The sequence below is a fragment of the Chiloscyllium plagiosum genome, chromosome 5, assembly GCF_004010195.1.
Source record: "Chiloscyllium plagiosum isolate BGI_BamShark_2017 chromosome 5, ASM401019v2, whole genome shotgun sequence".
In the NCBI taxonomy this organism is placed as follows: Eukaryota; Metazoa; Chordata; class Chondrichthyes; order Orectolobiformes; family Hemiscylliidae; genus Chiloscyllium; species Chiloscyllium plagiosum.
The window spans coordinates 36,026,675-36,047,232 of record NC_057714.1 but is presented as its reverse complement, the minus strand read 5'-3'; the positions used below and the strand labels follow the sequence as shown (position 1 = coordinate 36,047,232).

The 20,558-nt window shown below is 40.7% G+C and overlaps 1 protein-coding gene across 3 annotated transcripts in view; it reads right to left on the bottom strand.

Moving 5' to 3' along the window:
* vwdel (von Willebrand factor D and EGF domains-like) overlaps positions 1–20,558 on the bottom strand; it is a 207,413-nt gene that overhangs the window by 20,455 nt on the left and 166,400 nt on the right. For all 3 annotated transcript variants that reach the window (XM_043689848.1, XM_043689850.1, XM_043689849.1), the window contains exons 21-22: positions 2,826–3,371; positions 367–462 (exon numbers count right to left, since the gene is read on the bottom strand). In XM_043689848.1, the coding sequence (XP_043545783.1) occupies positions 367–462; positions 2,826–3,371 (642 nt within the window). The remainder of the gene's footprint in view (positions 1–366; positions 463–2,825; positions 3,372–20,558) is intronic.

Genomic DNA, 20,558 nt, shown 5'->3' with positions numbered 1-20,558 from the left:
AGGGCTTATGCCCGAAACGTCGATTCTCCTGTTCCCTGGATGCTGCCTGACCTGCTGCGCTTTTCCAGCAACACATTTTCAGCTCTGATCTCCAGCATCTGCAGACCTCACTTTCTTCTTAATTTTTAATCTGCCTACAATACACTGTACTAGGAACACACAGTTGCACATACATTTTCATCTATGGAGTGAAATTCCTCCTGTTGATTATTTTCACGAACAGTTCAGCGCTAACATGCAAGGTTAACATTTTCCCTCTATTCATGACATTCTTTTTGACAATTAGGGATTCAATCCATATAGTCAAGTAGTAACAAAAGCTTAAGCGAACTCTTCTCAATATTCATGGATTAACTCTATACTTACCAGTTTGGCAGCTGTATCCAGTGTAACCAGGCTTACAGCGACAAGTATTTGGTGCAGAACATTCCATATTCTTGCCACAAGGATATCTACACATTGCTGTCAAAGCAGAAAATAATTTCATAACATTCAGTATTGAATAATGTGACTACATAGTTAGAGAAGCAGAAAATGAGATACTCAGTGGCACATCAAGACACCATATTCACCTTTTCACCGAAAAGAGCGCTTAGAAAATAAAGCAGGGTTATATTTTTTGAAATGTTAGAAATTTGTCTCAAAGGTACAAGGGTTATTGGAAAGGCCAGATTAGATTAGAACAATTGGCTACCTTCCATAAGGCACTCTGAGAACCACCTGGGTTTATAAAGCAATCTAAAACTTTTTTATTGACACTAGTTGTTTTAAAACTGATTTGACACTTTCAAATTGGAATGACATGGTTGAATTCAGAGCCTTCTGACTGGTTTCAACACTGAGCTTTCTTTTTCAATTTTACAGGTTTGAATGGAGTGAAGTTGTAGTTTCAATAAGGGAGCGTTTGTCAAGTATGGTATTAATTCAGCAACTCTTCGGAAAACCATAAATACTGCTGCTGTGGAAAACGTAGAAGTTTACTGGTGCTCTTCAGAGGTCGGGATTGTGGCATATGCTGAATCAAAACAGACAGGTTTAGTGATGAGCTTACAAAGTGGCTGGTAGAATAAAAATTGGATGTTTGCAGGCACCTATCCTCTACTTATCTATGATGCTATTTATAAAGACTGGCTGAAGAAGTTATTATTGGAAATGTCACAATCTTTATCATCCAAGCAATGTTATGATCCAAGCTTATGGTAATACTGGACAAGTCAGATCCCAGAGTGAAACCTGGCTTGATAGATTGCAAGTTCTAATTTCACAGTTTTGTTAACCTAATGGTCAGCCACTGAACAGATTCGCAAAATTTCTTTTAACACAAGAAACAAGGTTATCACACAAAGAAAAAAAGTTATATTTGCATGCAAGACTTACACTGAAATCATTCACACAGAAAGCGTGCTTAATTATCCTCTTGCCTGTTCCCTCTTTATTTTCCCTAACATGGATTTATTGTGCATAGTCCCTTTCTAGCTCTCTATTTCTCAGCAGGGAGAAATCACATTTTCACCTCAGAATCCAACCCTGATCTCCTTTTCTATTGGCAGTGACACAATTGGTAGCAGTATCATAACAACAACTTATATTTATTGCCATAAAGTTCCAACCCCATTCCAGACAGTACAACGCTAAAAATAATGAAAAGGTGCTGCAGTGTTATTGGTGTTATATTCTGGATAAGTTATCAAACCAAAGCCTCCACCTGTTCTCTAAGACGTTGGTTTAATAAAAAGGCATTATTTTGAAGAGAAGGGCAATTATATCTTAGGCCCTAGCCATGATTTATCACTCAAATAAAATCTCAAAACAGATTATCTGCTCATTTTCAAGTCACTGCTTGCAGAAGGATTGTTGTGTGCAAGTTGGCTGCTGATTTTCGTTTTCATATCCTGACAGTGACTATATTTAAAAAGTACTTAATTAATTAAGGCAATTCACATTGGGCAGTCTTAAGGTTGTGGAAGGTGCTATATCAATGAAAGTCTTTATTTTAAGAGAGAACCTATTTTCACTCATACAAGAATCCAAGATTCCCTCCAATGCAAAAGGAGGTCCATTAGTCCATTGAGTCTGCACTGACCCTCCGAATTGCACACCACTCTTCCCATAACCCCTCTTTTACCACAACCAATCTACCTAACCTGCAAATCTTTGGACTGTTGGAGGAAATTGGAGCACCCAGAGGAAACCCACACAAACATGGATAAATTTGCAAACTCCACCCAGACTGGAATTGAACAAGGGTCCCTGGCACTGTGAGGCAGCAGTGCTAACCACTGAGCCACTGTGCTACTCAACGTACAAGTCTTTACAAACAATGTGTTATGGTATTTCACTGTTCAGTGGCACATCCAAGTTACTGGGGCAGCACATATTTTTAGAAGTATATTGTTGTCTGGGCTATGGATAGTAATGGTTGAGGCTCCAATTATTTTTTTTTTCTTTCACATGCTGACCAGGAATCTCTCCTGTGGTTTGTGTTGGATTTGCAGGTTGATTCTCAAACTGTTTGGTCACGTTATAAATGCACCATCAATGGCCATCAATATCTGGAGTGGGTCTCAATCTCAGCAGGCAGGAAGACTACTCATTGCACCACCAGACCTCAAAAGTAGCTTGTGCTAAAAACATGTAAAACTATCAATAAATAATAAATATTTTAGTTCCCAAAGCAGACTTTTCTAACATTGTATAAATGTATATTGTTCTGCACATTTTATGACAGGTTCCCTTTGGGTTTCTTCTTCATTTTGCTTCCAAATATGTAACAATTGAATATTTACTTGGCCATAATTAGAGTAGCACCAATAATAATACAATACCTTTGCATGTGACTCCATCACCAAAATAGCCAAAAGGGCACCGTCCACACTTGAAGCTTCCAGAAGGGGTTGATTCACAAGGAACCCCAGAGAAACACGGTGAGTCTGTACATGTGACCATCTTTGGTTCAGGTGTTAATTTATCATCTATGTAAAGGTCTTCTGTAATTACAATTTCACCAGAAGGTTGTGATTTTATTACAGGCCTTTGCTGAGTTGATGATGAGCCAAGGATTTTTGGAACATATCTTTCTCCTTTCATGTGGCGTCTCCTTGGATCAATTCCTTCTTCTTTATTGCCTCCTCTAGCAGCATCTTTGGAAATCAGTACAGGGGCATCTCTATTCTTCAAAGGTGGAGTTCCTCTTGGTAAAGGTTGTCTGGACATGATGGAGGGAAGCCCGCCTGTAGATTTATTGTCAATTGTCTGATATACTGTAGTCCAGTGATGGGCGTGTGGCTTCTTCACAGCTGTTGTCATCACAACAGGGGCCGTAGTTGGAGTGAATCTGGACATTGATCTGATAATTCCGGGTTTCTGATAATCTACAGAGTATCAAAGTTCGTTAGTTATGTCAAAATTTTCCAGAAATGACTGTTGTTGCACATCATTTGAAAATATGTTGCAGCCCATAAATCCACACATTATAATCTCTAATTATGTCAAATTTATGCCCACAAGTACTTCACTGAAGTTTGAGAGATAGCAGGAAAGTAGAGGACGGAGGCCACCTGCAGCAGTAGGGTGCACATCCAATAAAACTGGAAAACATGCCTGCTGCTTGTCATTGAATGTGGGGCAGGGGGTTGCAGCTGCTGATGGGTGCAGGGCTGGTCTGACTATTTTAGGCCCCCTAACCCCAGGCAAGCTATGAGTTGGTAGAACTTACAGCTGGTGATGTTCCTATGCATCTGCTGCAACCATCCTTTGAAGTGGGTAGAGACTGTGGGTTTGGATAGTAGTATCAAAGAAGCCTCAGTGAGCTACTGCACATGTTGCTGCCATTTTGTGTCAGTAGTGAAGGGTATGAATATTCAATGTGGTGCCAATCATGGGGATGCTTTGTTTTGTACGGTGTCAAGCTTCAAGTGTTGTTGAAAGTGTACTCAGAGTCAGACAGCACAGAAACAGATTCTTTGGTCCAACTTGTCTGTGTTGACCAAGCTTCCCAAGCTAAAGTAGTCCTGCTTGTTGGTGGCCCATATCCCTCTATCTCATTCCTGAACCCAGACAAATGTCTTTTAAATATTGTAACTGTATCTGCATTTACCACTTTGTCTAGCAGTTTGTTCCACATACGAAGCACCGTGTGTGAAAATGTTGCCCCTCAGGTCCCTTTAAAATCTTTCTCCTCTCACCTTAAAAATATGCTCCTTGGTTTTGAATTTTTCCACACCAGGGAAAAGACCTTTGCTTTCACCTTATCTATGCCCCTCATGATTTTATAAACACTCATCCAGGGGAGTGGAGAATATTCCATCACACTCCTGACTTGTGTCATGTAAATGATGGACACACATGTTAGGGAGACAGGGAGTGAGTTACTTGCTGCTGAATTCCTAGCCTCTTAGCGGTCCCTTAGGCACAGAATGTACGCGACCAATCCATGTCAGTTTCCAGTGAATGGTATCTTTCAGTAAGTTGATAATGGGGAATTCAGTAATGGTAATGCCACTGATAATCAAGGGGTAATTGTTCATATTATCTCTTCTTGGAATAGCATTTGTCTGGCATGTACATGCTGCACGTTAATTGCCACAAATCAGCTCTAATCCTTGATGTCTTGCTACAAATGGACACAGGCTTTTTTTAATATCTGTGGAGTTGGTATTTAAATGTGAATGGTACTGAACATTGTCCAGTTATCAGTGAACATTCCCCCTGCTGACTTTTGATGAAGGGAAAGTCATTGATGAAGTAGCTAAAGATGGTTGGGCCTAGGACATAGCCTGACTATATCTATTTGCAGCTGCTTAATGTTCTCCTCACAGTTTGCATTCCTGCCAAGCTTTGTACAATCAGAAAAATGAGATATATTACTCCTCTTTTAGAACATAGAGCAGTACAGCACTGTGCAGGCCCTTCATTGTGTTGGCCTTTTTCATCCTACACTAAGATCAAACAAACTTATATACCCTTCATTGTACTAACCTCCATATTCTGGATTAGTGGTGCTGGAAGAGCACAGCAATTCAGGCAGCATCCGAGGACAGGCAAAATCGACGTTTCGGGAAAAAGCCCTTCATCAGGAATATGCCTAACCAAGTGTTGCTTATATACTATCTGACTCTACTACCACTGCTACCAATGCATTCCAGGCACACACCACTCTCTGAGTAAAGAACCTATCTCTGACATTTACCCTAAGCCTTCTTCCAATTATCTTAAAATGATGCCCTCTTATGATAGACATTTCTGCCATGGATATAAGTCTCTGGCTATCCACTCTATCTATGCCTCTCAACATCTTGTACACCTCTATCAAGTCACCTCTCATCCTTCTTTGCTCCACTGAGAAAAGTCCTAGCTCTCTCAACCTTTCTTCAGAAGACATATCCTCCAATCCAGGCAGCATCCTGGTAAATCTCCTCTGCACCTTCTCTAAAGCTTACACATCTTTCCTATAATGAGGTGACCAGGACTGAACACAATGTTCCAAGTGTGTTCTAACCAGACTCAAGACAGCTGCATCATAACCTTGCAGCTCTTTAATTCAATCCCCTGTTAATGAAAGCCAACACATCATATGCCTTCTTAACAATCCTATCAACTTGGGTGGCAACTTTGAGGGATCTATGGACACTGCCAAGAATCCTGCCTTTAACCCTGTATTCTGCATTCAAATTCGACCTTCTAAAGTGAATAACTTCACACTTTTCCAGATTGAACTCCATCTGCTACTTATCAGCCCAGTTCTACATCCTGTCACTGTCCCATTGCAACTAACAACAACCCTCCACACAATCCACAACTCCACCAACCTTTGTGTCATCGGCAAAATTACAAATCTATCCTTCCACTTCCTCATCCAAGTCATTGATAAAAATCATAAAGAGCAGAGGTCCCAGAACTGATCCCTGCCGAACATCGCTGGTCACCAAGCTCCAGATTGCATGCTTTCAATCTACCACCATCCTCTGTCTTCTATGGCCTGCCAATTCTGTATACAGACAAACAGGGTTCCTCTTATTTTCTGAATGAGCCTACCATGGGGAACCTTATCAAATGCCTTGCTAAAATCCATGTACATCTCATCCACTGCTCTTCCTTCATCAATGTGTTTTGTCACATCCTCAAAGAATTCAGTAAGATTTGTGAGGCATGACCTGCTTCACCCCCCCCCCACCCCCCAACAAAGCTATGTTGACTGTTGCTAATCAAAATATTGTTTTCCAAGTAATCATGAATTCTGTCTTTCAGAATCCTTTCCAATAAATTGCCCACCACTGACATAAGATTAACTGGTCTGTAATTTGCAGGATTACTCCTACTCCCTTTCTTGAAAAGGGAATAACATTTGCCACCCTCCAATCATCTGGCACTACTCCAGTCGACAGTGAGGATGCAAAGATCATCACCAAAGATACAGCAATCTCTTCTCTCACTTCCTCTAGTAAGCAAGAGTATATCCCATCTGGCTCAGGGGATTTATCTATCCTTATGTTTTTCAAAGTTTGCAGCACATCCTCCTTCCTAACAACTGGTTCTTGCATATCAGTCTGCTTCATGCTGTCCTCAAAGGTCAAGGTCCCTCTCAATATTGAATACTGAAGCAAAGTATTCATTAAGGACCTCCCCTACTTGTGCCTGGAGTGGGACCAAGTTCCCTGATCCGCCCTATCCTCACCCTGACCATCCCCTTGTTCCTCATATAAGTGTAGAATGCCTTAGGGTTTTCCTTAATCCTACCACTATTGCTTTTTCATGCCCCCTTCTAGCTCTAAATGCATTCTTCAGTTCCTTCCTGGCTACCTTGTAACCCTCTAAAGTCCTGTCTAATACTTGCCTCCTAAATCTTAAGTAAGCTTCCTTCTTTCTCTTGACTAGATGTTCCACATCTCTCATCACCAAAGGTTCTTTAAATCTACCATCCCTTCCTTGCATCAGTGGGACAAACCTGTCCAGCATCATAAGCAGGTACTTCCTAAACAATCTCCACATTTCTGAAATGCATTTCCCTGAGAACAATCTGTTCACAATTTAGGCCCCCACATTCCTGCCAAATAGGACTGTAGTTCTCCCTTCCTCAATTAAATACTTTTCCACACCGCCTGCTCCTATCCCTCCCTATGAGTATAGTAAAGGTCATGGAGTTGTGATCACTATCATCAAAATGCTCTCCCACCAAGAGATCTGACACCTGGCATGGCACGTTGCCTAGCACCAAATCCAATATGCCCCCTCCCCCCCCCTCTAGTCAGCCTACCTGCATATTGAGTCATGAACACTTCCTGGACACACCTGACAAAAACTGCTCCATACAAACTATTTGAACTAAGTAGGTTCCAATCAATACTAGGGAAGTTAAAGTCACCCACGATAATAACCCGATTACTTCTGCACATTTCCAAAGTCTGCCTCCCAATCTGCTCCTCAGTGTCTCTGTTGCTATTGGGGGCCCTGTAGAAAGCTCCCAATGAAGTGACTGCTCCTTTCCTGTTTCCGACATCCACACATATTGACTCTGTAAACAATCCCTCTGCGATGATCTCCCTTCCATGCAGCTGTTATGCTACCCCTGATTCAATGCCACTCCTCCACTTCTTTTACCTCTCCCTATTTCTTCTGAAATATCTAAATGCTGTAACATTCAACAACCATTCCTACCCCTATGATATCCAAGTCTCCGTAATAGCCACAACATCACAATTTCATATACTGATCCATGCTTTGAGTTCGTTACCCCTATTCCTGATACTTCTTACATTAAAATAGACACACTTCAACCCATCACACTGACTGCATCTTTGCCCTATCAAATGTCTATCCCTCCTCACAGACTCTCTGCACTCTGACTATTCACTACCTACTCCATCATCTGATCTATAAGTTCAGGTTCCCATCCCTCCAATAATCAATTTTAAACCCTCTCGAAGAGCTCTAGCAAATTTTCCCTCATCCCTTCTGAGCCAGGCTCAGTGCCAGAGACTGTGGCCAGTGCCGCAGTGGCTTTCCCCTGGTAGGTCATCCCCTCAACAGTATCCAAAATTGTCTACTTACTATTGAGGGGAACAACCACAGAGGGTCCCTGCACTGTCTGCCTATTCCCTTTCCCTCTCCTGATGGTCACCCAGCTACCTTTGTCCTGTAACTTAGGTGTGACTACTTCTCTGTAACTCATCTCTGCCACCCCTTCAGCCTCCTAAATAATCTGAAGTTCATCCAGCTCCAGTTCCCTAACATGGTCTGTGAGGAGCTGGAGTTGGGTGCACTTCTCGCAGGTCAGGTCAGCAGGGACACCAGTGGTGACCCTTACCTCCCATATCCTGCAAGAGGAGCATGCAACTGCCCTAGCCTGCAACCCCTATGCTCTAAATTATCACAAAAGATTGAATAAATGGAAAAAAAACAAAAAAGCCTCACCTTACTAAGTCTCTAAACACAGTCTTTTCTTTTGGTTAGAAGAGGATGACAGGTGGGAAACATTAAACGTGTAGCGTCTCAGGTTTAGCCACAGTCCAAATATATCAGAAGTGTCCAGCAATCCTTGTGTGTCCGCTTCCACTCCTGTTGAGCTTTCGCTCCGCCTTTTACAAGGTAAGTCTTTCAAGAGAAATATTTACCTTCCCGGCAGCTCCCTGGTTCTCGCTCTCACTGCTCCCACTGCTGCTGCAAATGGAGGCAGCTGATCCACGAGGTAAGTCTTTAAGAGGAAAATTTACCTTCCCGGCAGTGCCCACGTACCTTCCCGACAGATTGTAAATAACACGGGTCCCGGTGTTGATCATTGTGGCATTCCAGTAGTCACAATCTGCCAACTTAAAAATAATCCATTTACCTCTACTCTTTGCTTCCAGTCCCTTAATCAATCTTTTATCCATACTACATATCACCCCACCTTCTCATGGCCCACTAGGAATGGGCAAAAATGCTAGCAAACTAGTGATGCCCATGTCCTGTGAGTGAATAAACTAAAAGAAGAGTTCTTATGCTGCATTTTAACCTTTTGCATTTCACCTCATCAAATCCTCTTGGAAATCCTCGTATGCTATATCTACTGGTTCTCCTTTGGTGTACACTATTGGCTAAATCTTCAAAACCTCACATTTGTCAAATAAAATTCTCTTTCATAAAACCATAGTGACTTGTTCTATGATTTTTGCAGTGTATTGTTAAGAATTACGAATTGATTCCAAACTGATGACACTGACACCTGTAAACCAATGGTTATTCCTCACTTCAATTATCAATCAGGTGGACCTGAACCTTTCCTTGTTAGAATTCTCTTTGAAGCTTTCTTGTTTTCTATAAACTCTTTTTCCACGTGGACAGGAAGGGACAGGGCAAGGGAGAGGTATGTTCATTTCACAGGCTCTGGATGTCTCAGACTGTACTGTTCTGAAAGATTTGTAGCAAACTGCACTTCGGTCAGTTTGAGGGCTGTTGTCAACCTCTAAGCTCTGCAGCTGTGCACGTGTGCAGTCGCTCCAATGTTCTGCACGTGCCGATCAGTCTGCCAGCACAGATCACAGCATTGACTGCGAGCTCTGGAAGTTATTTGCTGTGCACAGACCTCAAAAGGTCGATGCAGAGGGAAAAGGTTTAGAGGGAATACTGGTCATCAGTCTTTCTTTAATTCAATGCCACTTGATGCCACTCAACTCAAAGTATCTCGTTCACTGCTTCAAAAAGCAACATCGTCTTGCACAGCTGAAAATGTGCACCACCTGATTTTATCTAAGTTGCAAATATCTCTTGGTATCGCAGCAGGAACAATACATAGTCCCTTATCTTCTTGTGGAAGCAGCACACTTTCAGACAAATTTCATGTTTTTTTTACTACAAATGCCTACATTGACATAACTCTCTGCTGTACTATTAGAGATAAACTGCCTCCCCGCTCCTGTCCCACTTAGCTTGTGTTTATCCACATTATCCACTTTATATTGCCTGAACTTATATTTTTGAATTTATAAATCTTTCTTGATCTGAAACTCATCTCCCCTGGTTACATATAAAACCATTTTTCACCTGCACTGATCATGTTAGACCTTAAAACCATAAGACATAGGAGCAGAAATTAGGCCATTCAGCCCATAGCATCTGCTCCACCATTCAATCATGGCTGATAAGATTCTCATCCCATTCACCCGCTTTCTCCCCATAACCCTTAATCCCCTTTAAAATCAAGAACCTACCTGCCTCAGTCTTAAATATCTGTTGATACATTTTTATTGTTCTATGTTCAGTTCTTTCCTGTTATGATTGTTGCTACTGGTATCACTATCCTCCACTGCTGATGTACTCCTTTTTCTTTAACTTTCCAAATCTCCCTCACGTGAATCAATCCTCACTAGTTTGAAGCCCCAGTCAAACAACACAATAACATACTGATCCTAGCATGGTTCAGGTGAAGACTGCTCCAAGCAATCAGCCAAATACTGTTGCCAGTGCAGAATTCATTTCAGCAAGAACTTAATTTCTCCCATACCAACCCATGAGGTTTGCTTTCAGGCTGTTGATCTTATTTACTCGATATCAGTTTACTCATGACACAGGTAGTAATCCAGACATCATTACTTTTGAGATTCTCTCATTTTCAGTTGAAGTATTTTAATGGGGAAATGGTGGTGTGGTGGTAAAATCACTCATTAGACTAATAATCTAGAGCCGCAGGTTAATGTTCAGGGAATGTGGATGGGTTTGAATCCCTCTATGGCAAATGGCAAAAATTTAATTCAATAAAAATCTGGAAAGAAAAGCTAGCCAAACAGGGGAGAGTAAATACTCTTGATCTGAAGCACAGAAGTCCTTTCGGGAAGGAAATGTGCCATCTTTTCCTGATCTTGTCTAGATATGATCACAGATCCAAGCAATATGGTTGACTTTTCACTCTCCTGTGGGCAATTAGGGATGGGCAATAAATGCTAGCCCAGCCAGTGATGCGCACTTCCTGTGAGCAAATAAAAGAAACATGGTGCCAGATTCCAACTGGCTCAAAAGTGAATTTTTGCACACATTCTTTTGATCTTCCATACATTAGCCATGCAGCCAGGCTTTATGACATATTTCTCAGGGAATTGCATGGCCAGAGAGATGAATGTGCTCACCACTAACCTAGACATGGCATTGGCATCATATTTAAAGCCCAGATGAACATTATTTCAGAAGCTGCATTTCAGCAACAATCCCACACACTGCGGTGCTCAAGTCACACCATTTAGGACATAGGCCAGAGGAGAGAGAATCTCTTTAATCTCTTCATGTATATTGACCTGGAAATACTGGTCAATGAGGTTGTGAGGAGGCCAGTCCTTTGTCCAGCAGTCTGTCACAGTAGGCTATGGCACCATATCAAGCCAGCCCAGATACAAATTGCAGCCCAGGTCAGTGCTGTGCCCAGAAAAAGCAGGGCACTCAGCAGTGCAGAAAGAATCTATGATCGTCTGCATTCCTCACACTCATAGCATTCAAACTAACCCTGCTACTGTACATGGAACCCACCAACACTCATGACACAGGTAGTAATCCAGACATCATTACTTTTGAGATTCTATCCCTATTGTCTGCATTATATCCAGGAAAGATTGCACAAACTGCAGAATCTTGCAGGGTCAACGCTGTCACACTGGGCAACTCAGTGCATTCTGAAAAAGTGAAGGTTTCTGATGATAGAAGGGTAAAAAGGAGACTCCTCAAGATTCTTCTCAACTCCTGGGGTTTCTAGAAGACCTCATGACAATATTCAGATATGATAACTTCATGGAAGTCTGAGAAGTTGCAGCATAACTCTCACACACAAAAACATCTTTGTACACTCTCCCACTAACTGCTGATTTTTCTTTAATGGTCAAACCAGGGAGTGGAAAGATTCCACCCATATATCTACTTATAAGCTGAAGTCACTTGATGATGAATTTGTTTATTGTATGAAGCTGCCCTCCTCTGGTCAACAGCTAAAAAACAAGCACTTGACAACTTCCACAGCAAGAGCCAAGACGAGCATGATAAACTCATCAATCCAATAATTCAAACGATTGCAGATTAAGCTGTCAATGTTATGCTGTGCAAATTACTATTGATACTCAATTTTTGAGCTGCTGAATACTTTGTCAATTAATATGCTAGATCATTTTCACCAGGAATTGGATTGACACTCAAAGCAGAAAAATGGAATCTGAACAGTCTGAACCGAATTTAAGCCCAGGTCACAAAAGGCAAAGGCCAGTGCTTAAATATCTTTTTTTTTGTTTGTCCTATACTTACTTTTGATGTCCGTATCTGCACCAGTGTAAATCACTCATATATCAAGAATTATGAATTACCCCATTATCAAGACTGATGTATTCTTCCCAGTTCTTTCCACATGCAACAATGTCGATTGCCTCAGTTTCACCTTTCCATACCTCAAATGTCCAGTGTTTCTGAAGGGATGCTTTCATGAATGACGATTTGTATCGACTCTCCAGTACACTTCTGAGAGTGGCAATATTACGTTAGATCTTTCTGTAGCTGAGTATGCTACACTGTATTTGTGCACAAGGTTTTTCATATGGCTGAGAAAAAGCAACTTCTCAACTCATTTGCTGTCTAAGAAGCAGCACTGCTACACATGGATAACTGCGATTCAATTGGTCACCTGAATCAGAAAGGCAGGATCATAGGAGGAGCTGGATTGATTCTCTGAAAGTGCTAGCAGCGCTACCAAGCTATAAATGTAACAACATTTAATGTTAGAACTTGTGTGCTACAATGGTCAGATAATTTAAGTAACATGTTTGACAGTTTTATCACAGTCGTGCCATTCCTAAGCTGAACCCATAAAAAACACTATCACTGGTTTTACTAGATTTTGCAATTGTAATTATGGTACAACTGTCAGCATTTCTTGTCATTACAATACCTTTAGGCGAGCATAAATGTAAACATCAATCCAGTAATTTAGATTTAATTTCCATTTGCAAAAATTTCAATTGCCCAACCTGTGACGGGAAGGAAATCATTGACGATAACATCCACCAACTGCACACACACAATTCAATTTGGAAATCCAGTGATTGTCAGCGATTTCTCCAATAGGCACACTGTTGAAATTCTTGCATGTGGAAATGAATTGAAAAAAATCACTGAATTTACATGAACTTTTTTTGGGCCGTCTGACTTACTGTAAAGGTTACACCTTGTTGAGTAAGGCATAATTGGGTGTTTTAACACTGCACTGAGCCCCAACTGCTGTTGAAAATGGTTTCTAGTCCAGTAAACTGATTTGCGTGATGGTAAATTTCTCTACTATATGAATCTATGATGCTCCATCTTTTACCACAATACCACATCTATTTCTCAAACTATATTTTGCCGAATGAAAAACAAATTATAAGGCCTATTTATTACATCCTGATTTGCTGTGGGTGAGGGAATGGAAAGGATACTTTGGGTGCCTTCATTCTCATGTGAGTTTCTGCATGGTGGCTAAATGGTAATTTTAATCCTATTCAGACTGATTTGAACTATTAATAGCTGCAAGAATTTAAACAGCATTTCCAGTAATCTAAATTAACTATATTTTGTCTTAGTTCTAATGTCAGAAACCCCATTGCTGACAAACACATTTGTCAAGATTTTTACCAATTGAGTAAAAGTTTCAGGCAGTGTGTGTTGTTGGATAATGTGAATCTTGTATAGCTCCACAATATACAGTAGTGCCTCGATATACGAAAGACCCCGTTCACGAACAAATCGGTTTACGAACAGGATTGTACGCAAAACTTTGCTTCACCGTACGTACAAAATTAAAGGTACGAATGAAGGTACGAACGCAAAAGGCCCATGTGCAACCACGTGGTTTCATTGTTCTGCTTTGCTACACGCTTGAAGGCAAAATCTCTCGGGCCCCATGTGATCTCATTCAGTTCGTCTTTGGCGCGTGAGCTGTGAACAGTGTTCGTTGCTACATCCAAGCATTCTTATGCTATCTGAACAATGGGAAAAATTGATTCAGTTCGTGAACCGGGTCCCGGAACAGATTAAGTTCGTAAATCAAGGCGCTACTGTATAGTGTATTGTCTTTGTCTAAAGAAACAACTTTTCATAACAGTGAATACATCCTTGACACGTGTCTGTGCTTTGTAAACAATGAAGGTTGCTTGATGTGTGGTTATTATGGAAATGGAGGAAAACGTGATGTGTCAAGTCTGAACCAGAATCAGTACAAAGCAAATGCAAAGCTGTTCCAACTTATCCCTGTCACAACTTTGACAGAAATATGTAGCAATAGCTGGATTATTTGCGAGGACCATATGGGCTCCAGAAACATGCCAAAGTTTCCAGATTTGTTTCTTGGAAGTGGAACCTCTGAATTTGTTAAAATTGGCCTAAAATGCAATGGTCTTTGAGTAGGGATGGACGTGTAAATCACACGGAGGTACATGCCAGCAGGAAGCAGGAAAGGATTTTTTTTCCAGGATGGATTAATCACCTCTCCTCTCTGATCAACCATCACAGCCAGACTTTCTGGATATGCAGATGACACAGGCCTATGTCAATCAAAGGCAAATGAAAGGACTTATCCCTGACCACAGGAATTTTGCTGGTATCAATTTCGGAGACTAGGAACTTGCAACTCAGGATTTGCATCAAATATTTTAAAATGAAATACTTTCTGAAATACTTCAGTTGAGGAAATTCTTACTGACATATTTGATACAATGTAAACTTTCCTTGAAGTAAACATTTGTGCTATATTACCAGAAATTTTGTTTCCAGGTTTTACATTGCTGTAATTGCATCAGCCATTAAGCCTGATCTGAGGTTAGCAACTGGCAATCAAAAGAGAATGTGGTATCACAGCACAAGTCAACACCTAAATGATCCTACTGTGTGGCCAAAGGAGAAACCTAATCCAATACAATACAATAATAAACATTACTCATGGAACCCAATCCTCCTCCTGTGAGTAACCTGAGTGACAGGACCAGAACTTTGCTGTGGAGCTGTGTAGCTTTGTCAGGAAATTTCTTGACAGATCTACCTCAGTTAAGTGCCCTGTTAAATCCAAATAGTTTCCCAGGAAAACTGCGGCAGGAGTGAATCCCGCCTGCTGACCTCAGAAACTGATTGTGGTTGACCAAGGGATGGACAAGTACTATGACTGTTTAGAAGATTGGCTTTGGCTCTTTGAGACTTCCATTTTCATCAGAGTCTTCCTCACTTGCTCAAAAGATAGTGAGACACCAGATTTGACTTCTGTTATTATTCCAATCAGGCAGTTAAGAGGGCAGCTGCCCCCTGAAAACAGATTCCAGCAAAAGCTCGTGGCCAGAGATTAGTAACTGTCAAACTCAAAAGTGGCAAAAAGAGCCGTGGCTGCTCGCTGAAGGACATCCAAAAATCACAAAGATCATAAAGTGATAAATAAATGCTTCATGGGGGTGAGGTGGGGCATGCATACTGGAATCAGGGTCACAGGAAGAAAGGAAAGGGGAGGGGTTTCAGTGTTCACCCCGTGCCCTACATACAGTCCTACGATCATGCAGGAACAAACGTAGATCACGGGAGAATCTGCAAACTGAGCTGTGACACACTCTGCTTTATCAGTCATGTCGGCTACCTCTTATTTGTCCTGCTGGGAGTGGGGATAATTGCAACGCGAGCTGGAACATGCTTCATCTGGAAGCCTCATCAACTCAATTCCATCCTCAGTCTTTCAGCCATTGCTCTACTGGCAGGAGATCTTGGGATATTCGACCGACACATATACAAATGTTCTGACTAAATTGCCAGCTCCTTCGTATATAAGCCTGAAGTTGTTCTATTGCACTGAAACTGACATTTCTAGTAATCCCTCACATGGCCTGTCAGCCAGCCTCTAATATTATCAAATGGATAAGGTCATGGTAAGGTCTCTGCCAGAGCTGCCTTACCTAATGATTATGGTGTCCGATTAATCTGGGTGAATATTTGGGATTTTTCTTTTATTGTTGTAGTGTTCTAATTCTGTGCTTTTACTCTTCAGAATAATGCCAGCTCATAGATAGCCTTCAAAGTCTTCCAAGGTGTTTTCCTGCCCTTCAGAGAATGTCCACCATGTAACTTAAGTTTCTCCTGCCTTAGGATTCTTGTCTTTGTCTTGCTCCTCCTCCTCCTCCTCTCAAAGTCTTCTGATGTCTTGTCTTCTCTTCAAAGTGTTCTCACTTTTTATTCAGCTGCACCTTTAAAAATCTCTGAGGCCTGGATGTGCCTTCAGATTCTTCCCTTTTTGGCAGTGCCCCTTGGGCTTTATTTAGATTTTAGGTCCTGACTGTGGTGATTTTTCCCTTTGGATAGGTTTTTACCACTCATCTGTCGATGCTCTCATCTCCCCTCCCTCCATGCATCCTGTTCTACTCCACAACCCTCAATCTTATGCCCTCTCCATGTCAATGCGTACCATCAACCTCCATGTCCATTTACACTGCACCCTCCATTACACGTCGACCGTCACCAACTGGTGATTGCATAGGAACTAAGTGGAAAAAGGTAAGAATAACTTCTAAGATCTGTTTGAACTCCACTCAAATGGCCCTGCAGAAACTGTGTTCTCTGCCTGTGAGAGTCATCACTTGCCCCCATCTTCATGCTAGAAAAAAATTTGAAAATAAGGGGCAGGATATCTGCATCCAAAAGCCACTCACGCATTTTTTTTAAAAAATCTATGAAATACAGCCCAAGTGTTGATTCACTTAGTAAGTTAATACATGAACCCCCCTTTAATTGCTAAGTAAGTAAAACATTTTGACATGAAAAATTCTTTAAAACATGAATACAACTTAAAGACACTTTCGTAAGCAGCACAATTTCTAGCATCGTGCAATTCTTCCTGGGGGACTGACTAGTTATATGAGGGAATTGATTTGGCAATAATGAATCCTAAAAGACCCCATAAAAACATGAGCATTAATCGTTTGGGGCAGAGCTCTCTTCCAAAACTCTGATTGGTTGAACTAATTCAGGCAATTCCACATGGATTGTGCTGATGTAACTTGTAAGAAAGACACATTCAACTCCGCTGCTTTTACAATTCTGAGTAAAATAAATACTTAACTTGTCATAATTTTGAAAAATATGCTTTAACTTCATTCAAAAGAATATTGAACAGACTTAAAATTAAGTTATTAGAATCATTATGATGATACTGCTGAAAATCAATTTCACCCCGAGTCTTTTAACAGTTTATAGAAGATTTGCTACATCAATGAAAGTGCCTGTTTTTCTTGATCCTCAAGTTTACACATTTTCATTTGAAAAATAAATCCCTGCCATTTTAAATCCAACCACATGCAATTCCTGAGCTAAGTAGTGCAATTAGTTTCATATTCTAATGGGAATGTGAAACTGTTTTTCAAACAAAGTATGATCTAAATTCGGATTTAAACATAATGGAAATCAGTGTGATTATTTTTGAGCTCTCCTGAACTATTTCTATATTTAAAAAGCATATGGTCCTGGCCACAAGGTTAAACTACAGTTTGAAATCCTTTCAATGTTTATGATATCTAGCTAAAATGTATCTACTTAAAAGATACATTAATTATGATTGCATCTGAGACAAGAACTTTATTCATGTAAAATGAAAAAAAGATTATCTAAATTTCAACATTGTAATTTCAGGTGTAAAACATATAGAAGATCTTAAAACAGTATAATTTAAAACATCATTTTCAGGGCAAAATTCTTCTTGCAAATGGTTATGGCGTGTTCTGTGATCTGCAACGTTTAATATAGAACTGTGTTGTACTACAAAATCAAGATGGGGATTAAGAATGGTAGCAGATATTAATAAGCAAGACTGATGTGAGATATGGAAGGATGGAGTAATTTTTAAAATTCTTATGAAGTATGCTTCATAGGAAAGATTGGTATTTAATCCAAATTCTTAGGTTCCAGGGATTGATACAAACGAGTTGCAAGCGAGAGCAGGTAATTCTGAAATAGCAGAGCTTGAAACTGTCATTGTATATAGATCAGATAGGGTATAAATACAAGATTTTCTTCACTAAAAGATATGAGAGAACATGCTGGATTTTATATGACACTCCAATAGATTCATCACCAATTTTACTAATATCGATGCTTTTTCATATTTCTCCATCTTTTCTAACCTAAAACTGCCATGTTAGCACTTACATTCATTCTAATTACTAGTGTATATTTCTAAATAATTTTGTAACAAAATTTCAAAACTACAATATTCATGGGTTACAAAAATCCAGACATCATGGCTAACAAAACAGCAATGTAGAACGTATGGGCCTGCTGTTATATTTGTTGCTGAAAATGTTTTGCTGGAAAAGCGCAGCAGGTCAGGCAGCATCCAAGGAGCAGGAGAATCGACGTTTCGAGCATGAGCCCTTCTTAAGGGAGAAGGGCTCGTGCCTGAAACGTCGATTCTCCTGCTCCTTGGATGCTGCCTGATCTGCTACGCTTTTCCAGCAACACATTTTCAGCTCTGATCTCCAGCATCTGCAGTCCTCACTTCTCCCTGTTATATTTGTAGGTCAATTTTCTGAGGAGTTCTTAATTATAAGGTCCATGACCTCAGTCACTTTGATGGAGGCTTTCAAACTGTAAGTATAAAGGTAAATAGGAGGATAGGGTGCCAGGTAGGTAGGGGGCTGGGTGCCAACTGGACAGCCTAGTTAAAAGGTGTATTGGGTAGGTCAAGGAGGATGGGAGAAATTGGGTCTGGCAGGGGCCAGAGAAGTTGAGTGTTGGGTTGACAGGAGGGATGAGGTCTGGCAAAAGGGTGAGGGAGCATGACAAATCCAAAGCAGGGAAATAGAGGGCAAGGAGAAAGGAGTCGACTCTGGAGTGGGTGAAGGAGGATCGGGTCTGTAATGGGTGAAGGAGGATCGGGTTTGTAGTGAGAGGAGGAGGATCGGGTCTGCATTGGGAGGAGGAGGAGGATTGGTTCTGTAGTGGGAGAAGGGAAGGGTTCAGGTCCACACTGGGTATCAAATAGTATCAGGGTTGGGGCAGGTGATGTAAGTCATCTAGGAAGTATAGATGGAGTGTGTTTGAAATAAGTATCGGATCAGTTGAAAAGTTATTCAGAAGTTAGATAGTTATTGTGAAGTTAGACTGTGTATTTGATAGTTACTAAAGAAAAGTTAGACTATTTTGCTAACTTCATTGGAACATGCTGAATTCTGTGATTTGAATGGAAACTCCTTAACAAGGGCAATATTTTTGTAGACATGTAATCATAGACATATTCAATTCCTTGTGATTAACCTAGTTCTTTGAGGCCATATCTTTGTCTGGAACCCATATCTCAACAGGCAGAGAAAACTGGTATGCCTGAGGATGGCATGTATAGGTCAAGAATAGCCACACGATGGAATATTTTTATGTGCCACATTAATCCTGCCTTGATCCTGAGCTTGTTTTGTTTAGTTACAGCTCATTGATGATACAGGGTAGGCTCCAGTCAGGATTCCACCTTACGAAGGAAGTCCTCAGCTCCAGCTGATGGAAATGATGTAAGGATTGCAGTGCAATGTCTGATATGTTACAGGTATTCCCCACGTTTTGAATGTTCGCTTTATGCAATTTCACTTTTACGAAAGGCCTACATTAGTACACGTTTTCATGAATCCGAAGAGGAGTTTTGCTTTTACGAAGAACAGCGATACTTTTTCCCATATAAATCATGCACCTTTGCTTTACGCCATTTTCGGCTTATGAAAGGTTTCTTGGGAATGCTGTACTTTTGGATAGCGGGGGCTTCTTGTATTTTGAGAAGGAGTAGGACTAACTTGATTTTAGATGGTAACGAGCAGGATTGATGACGATAGCATGTTGGACATAATGTACATAGATTTAGCAAAGCTTTGCAATACAGAAATCCATGTGAGAGACTCATCAAAAAAATTAAACTTATGGGATCGGAGGGCAAGTGGAAAATTATATCCAAAACTGAGTCAGTTGGAGGAAATAAAGGGTAATTCGCATTTTTTTTAAATCAATGGAAAGCTGTGTCTAGTGGGAATCAGTAGGCCTCAGTACAAGTTCCCTTGCTGTTTGTAGTACATCTATGTCCTCTTATTTGTAGGGGTTTGATTAAGGCATTTGTAAATGATTTAAAAATTGGCCATGTTGTTTGATAGTGAGGAAAGAAGCCATAAAAAAGCAGGAAGGTAGAAGGGTAGGCAGGAAAGTGGCAAATAAAATTCAGTCTGGGTGAGTGTGAGCCAATAGATATGGATTGGGTACTCAAAACAAGGTGATCAACAGAAGGAAAGTGGAAGATTCTGAGAAGGTTAGTCAAGTTAATTGTTCCTACAAAAGTGATGGCTACCAACAACCACATCAGTCACGATCTTGTCAAATGATGGAGCAGGCTTATGGCACCAAATACCTTACTCCAGGCCCTAATTCATATATTTGTATGTGTAGAAGAACAACAAGCCTTTGGGTTTCTGTTCACAGAACTCTTAAGGTAGCAGGACATGTGAAACTATGGCCAAGAAAGCATACAGGATACATTTTGTAATTGATCAAGGCATAGAGTAAAAGGGTAGGGAGATCATCCTTAA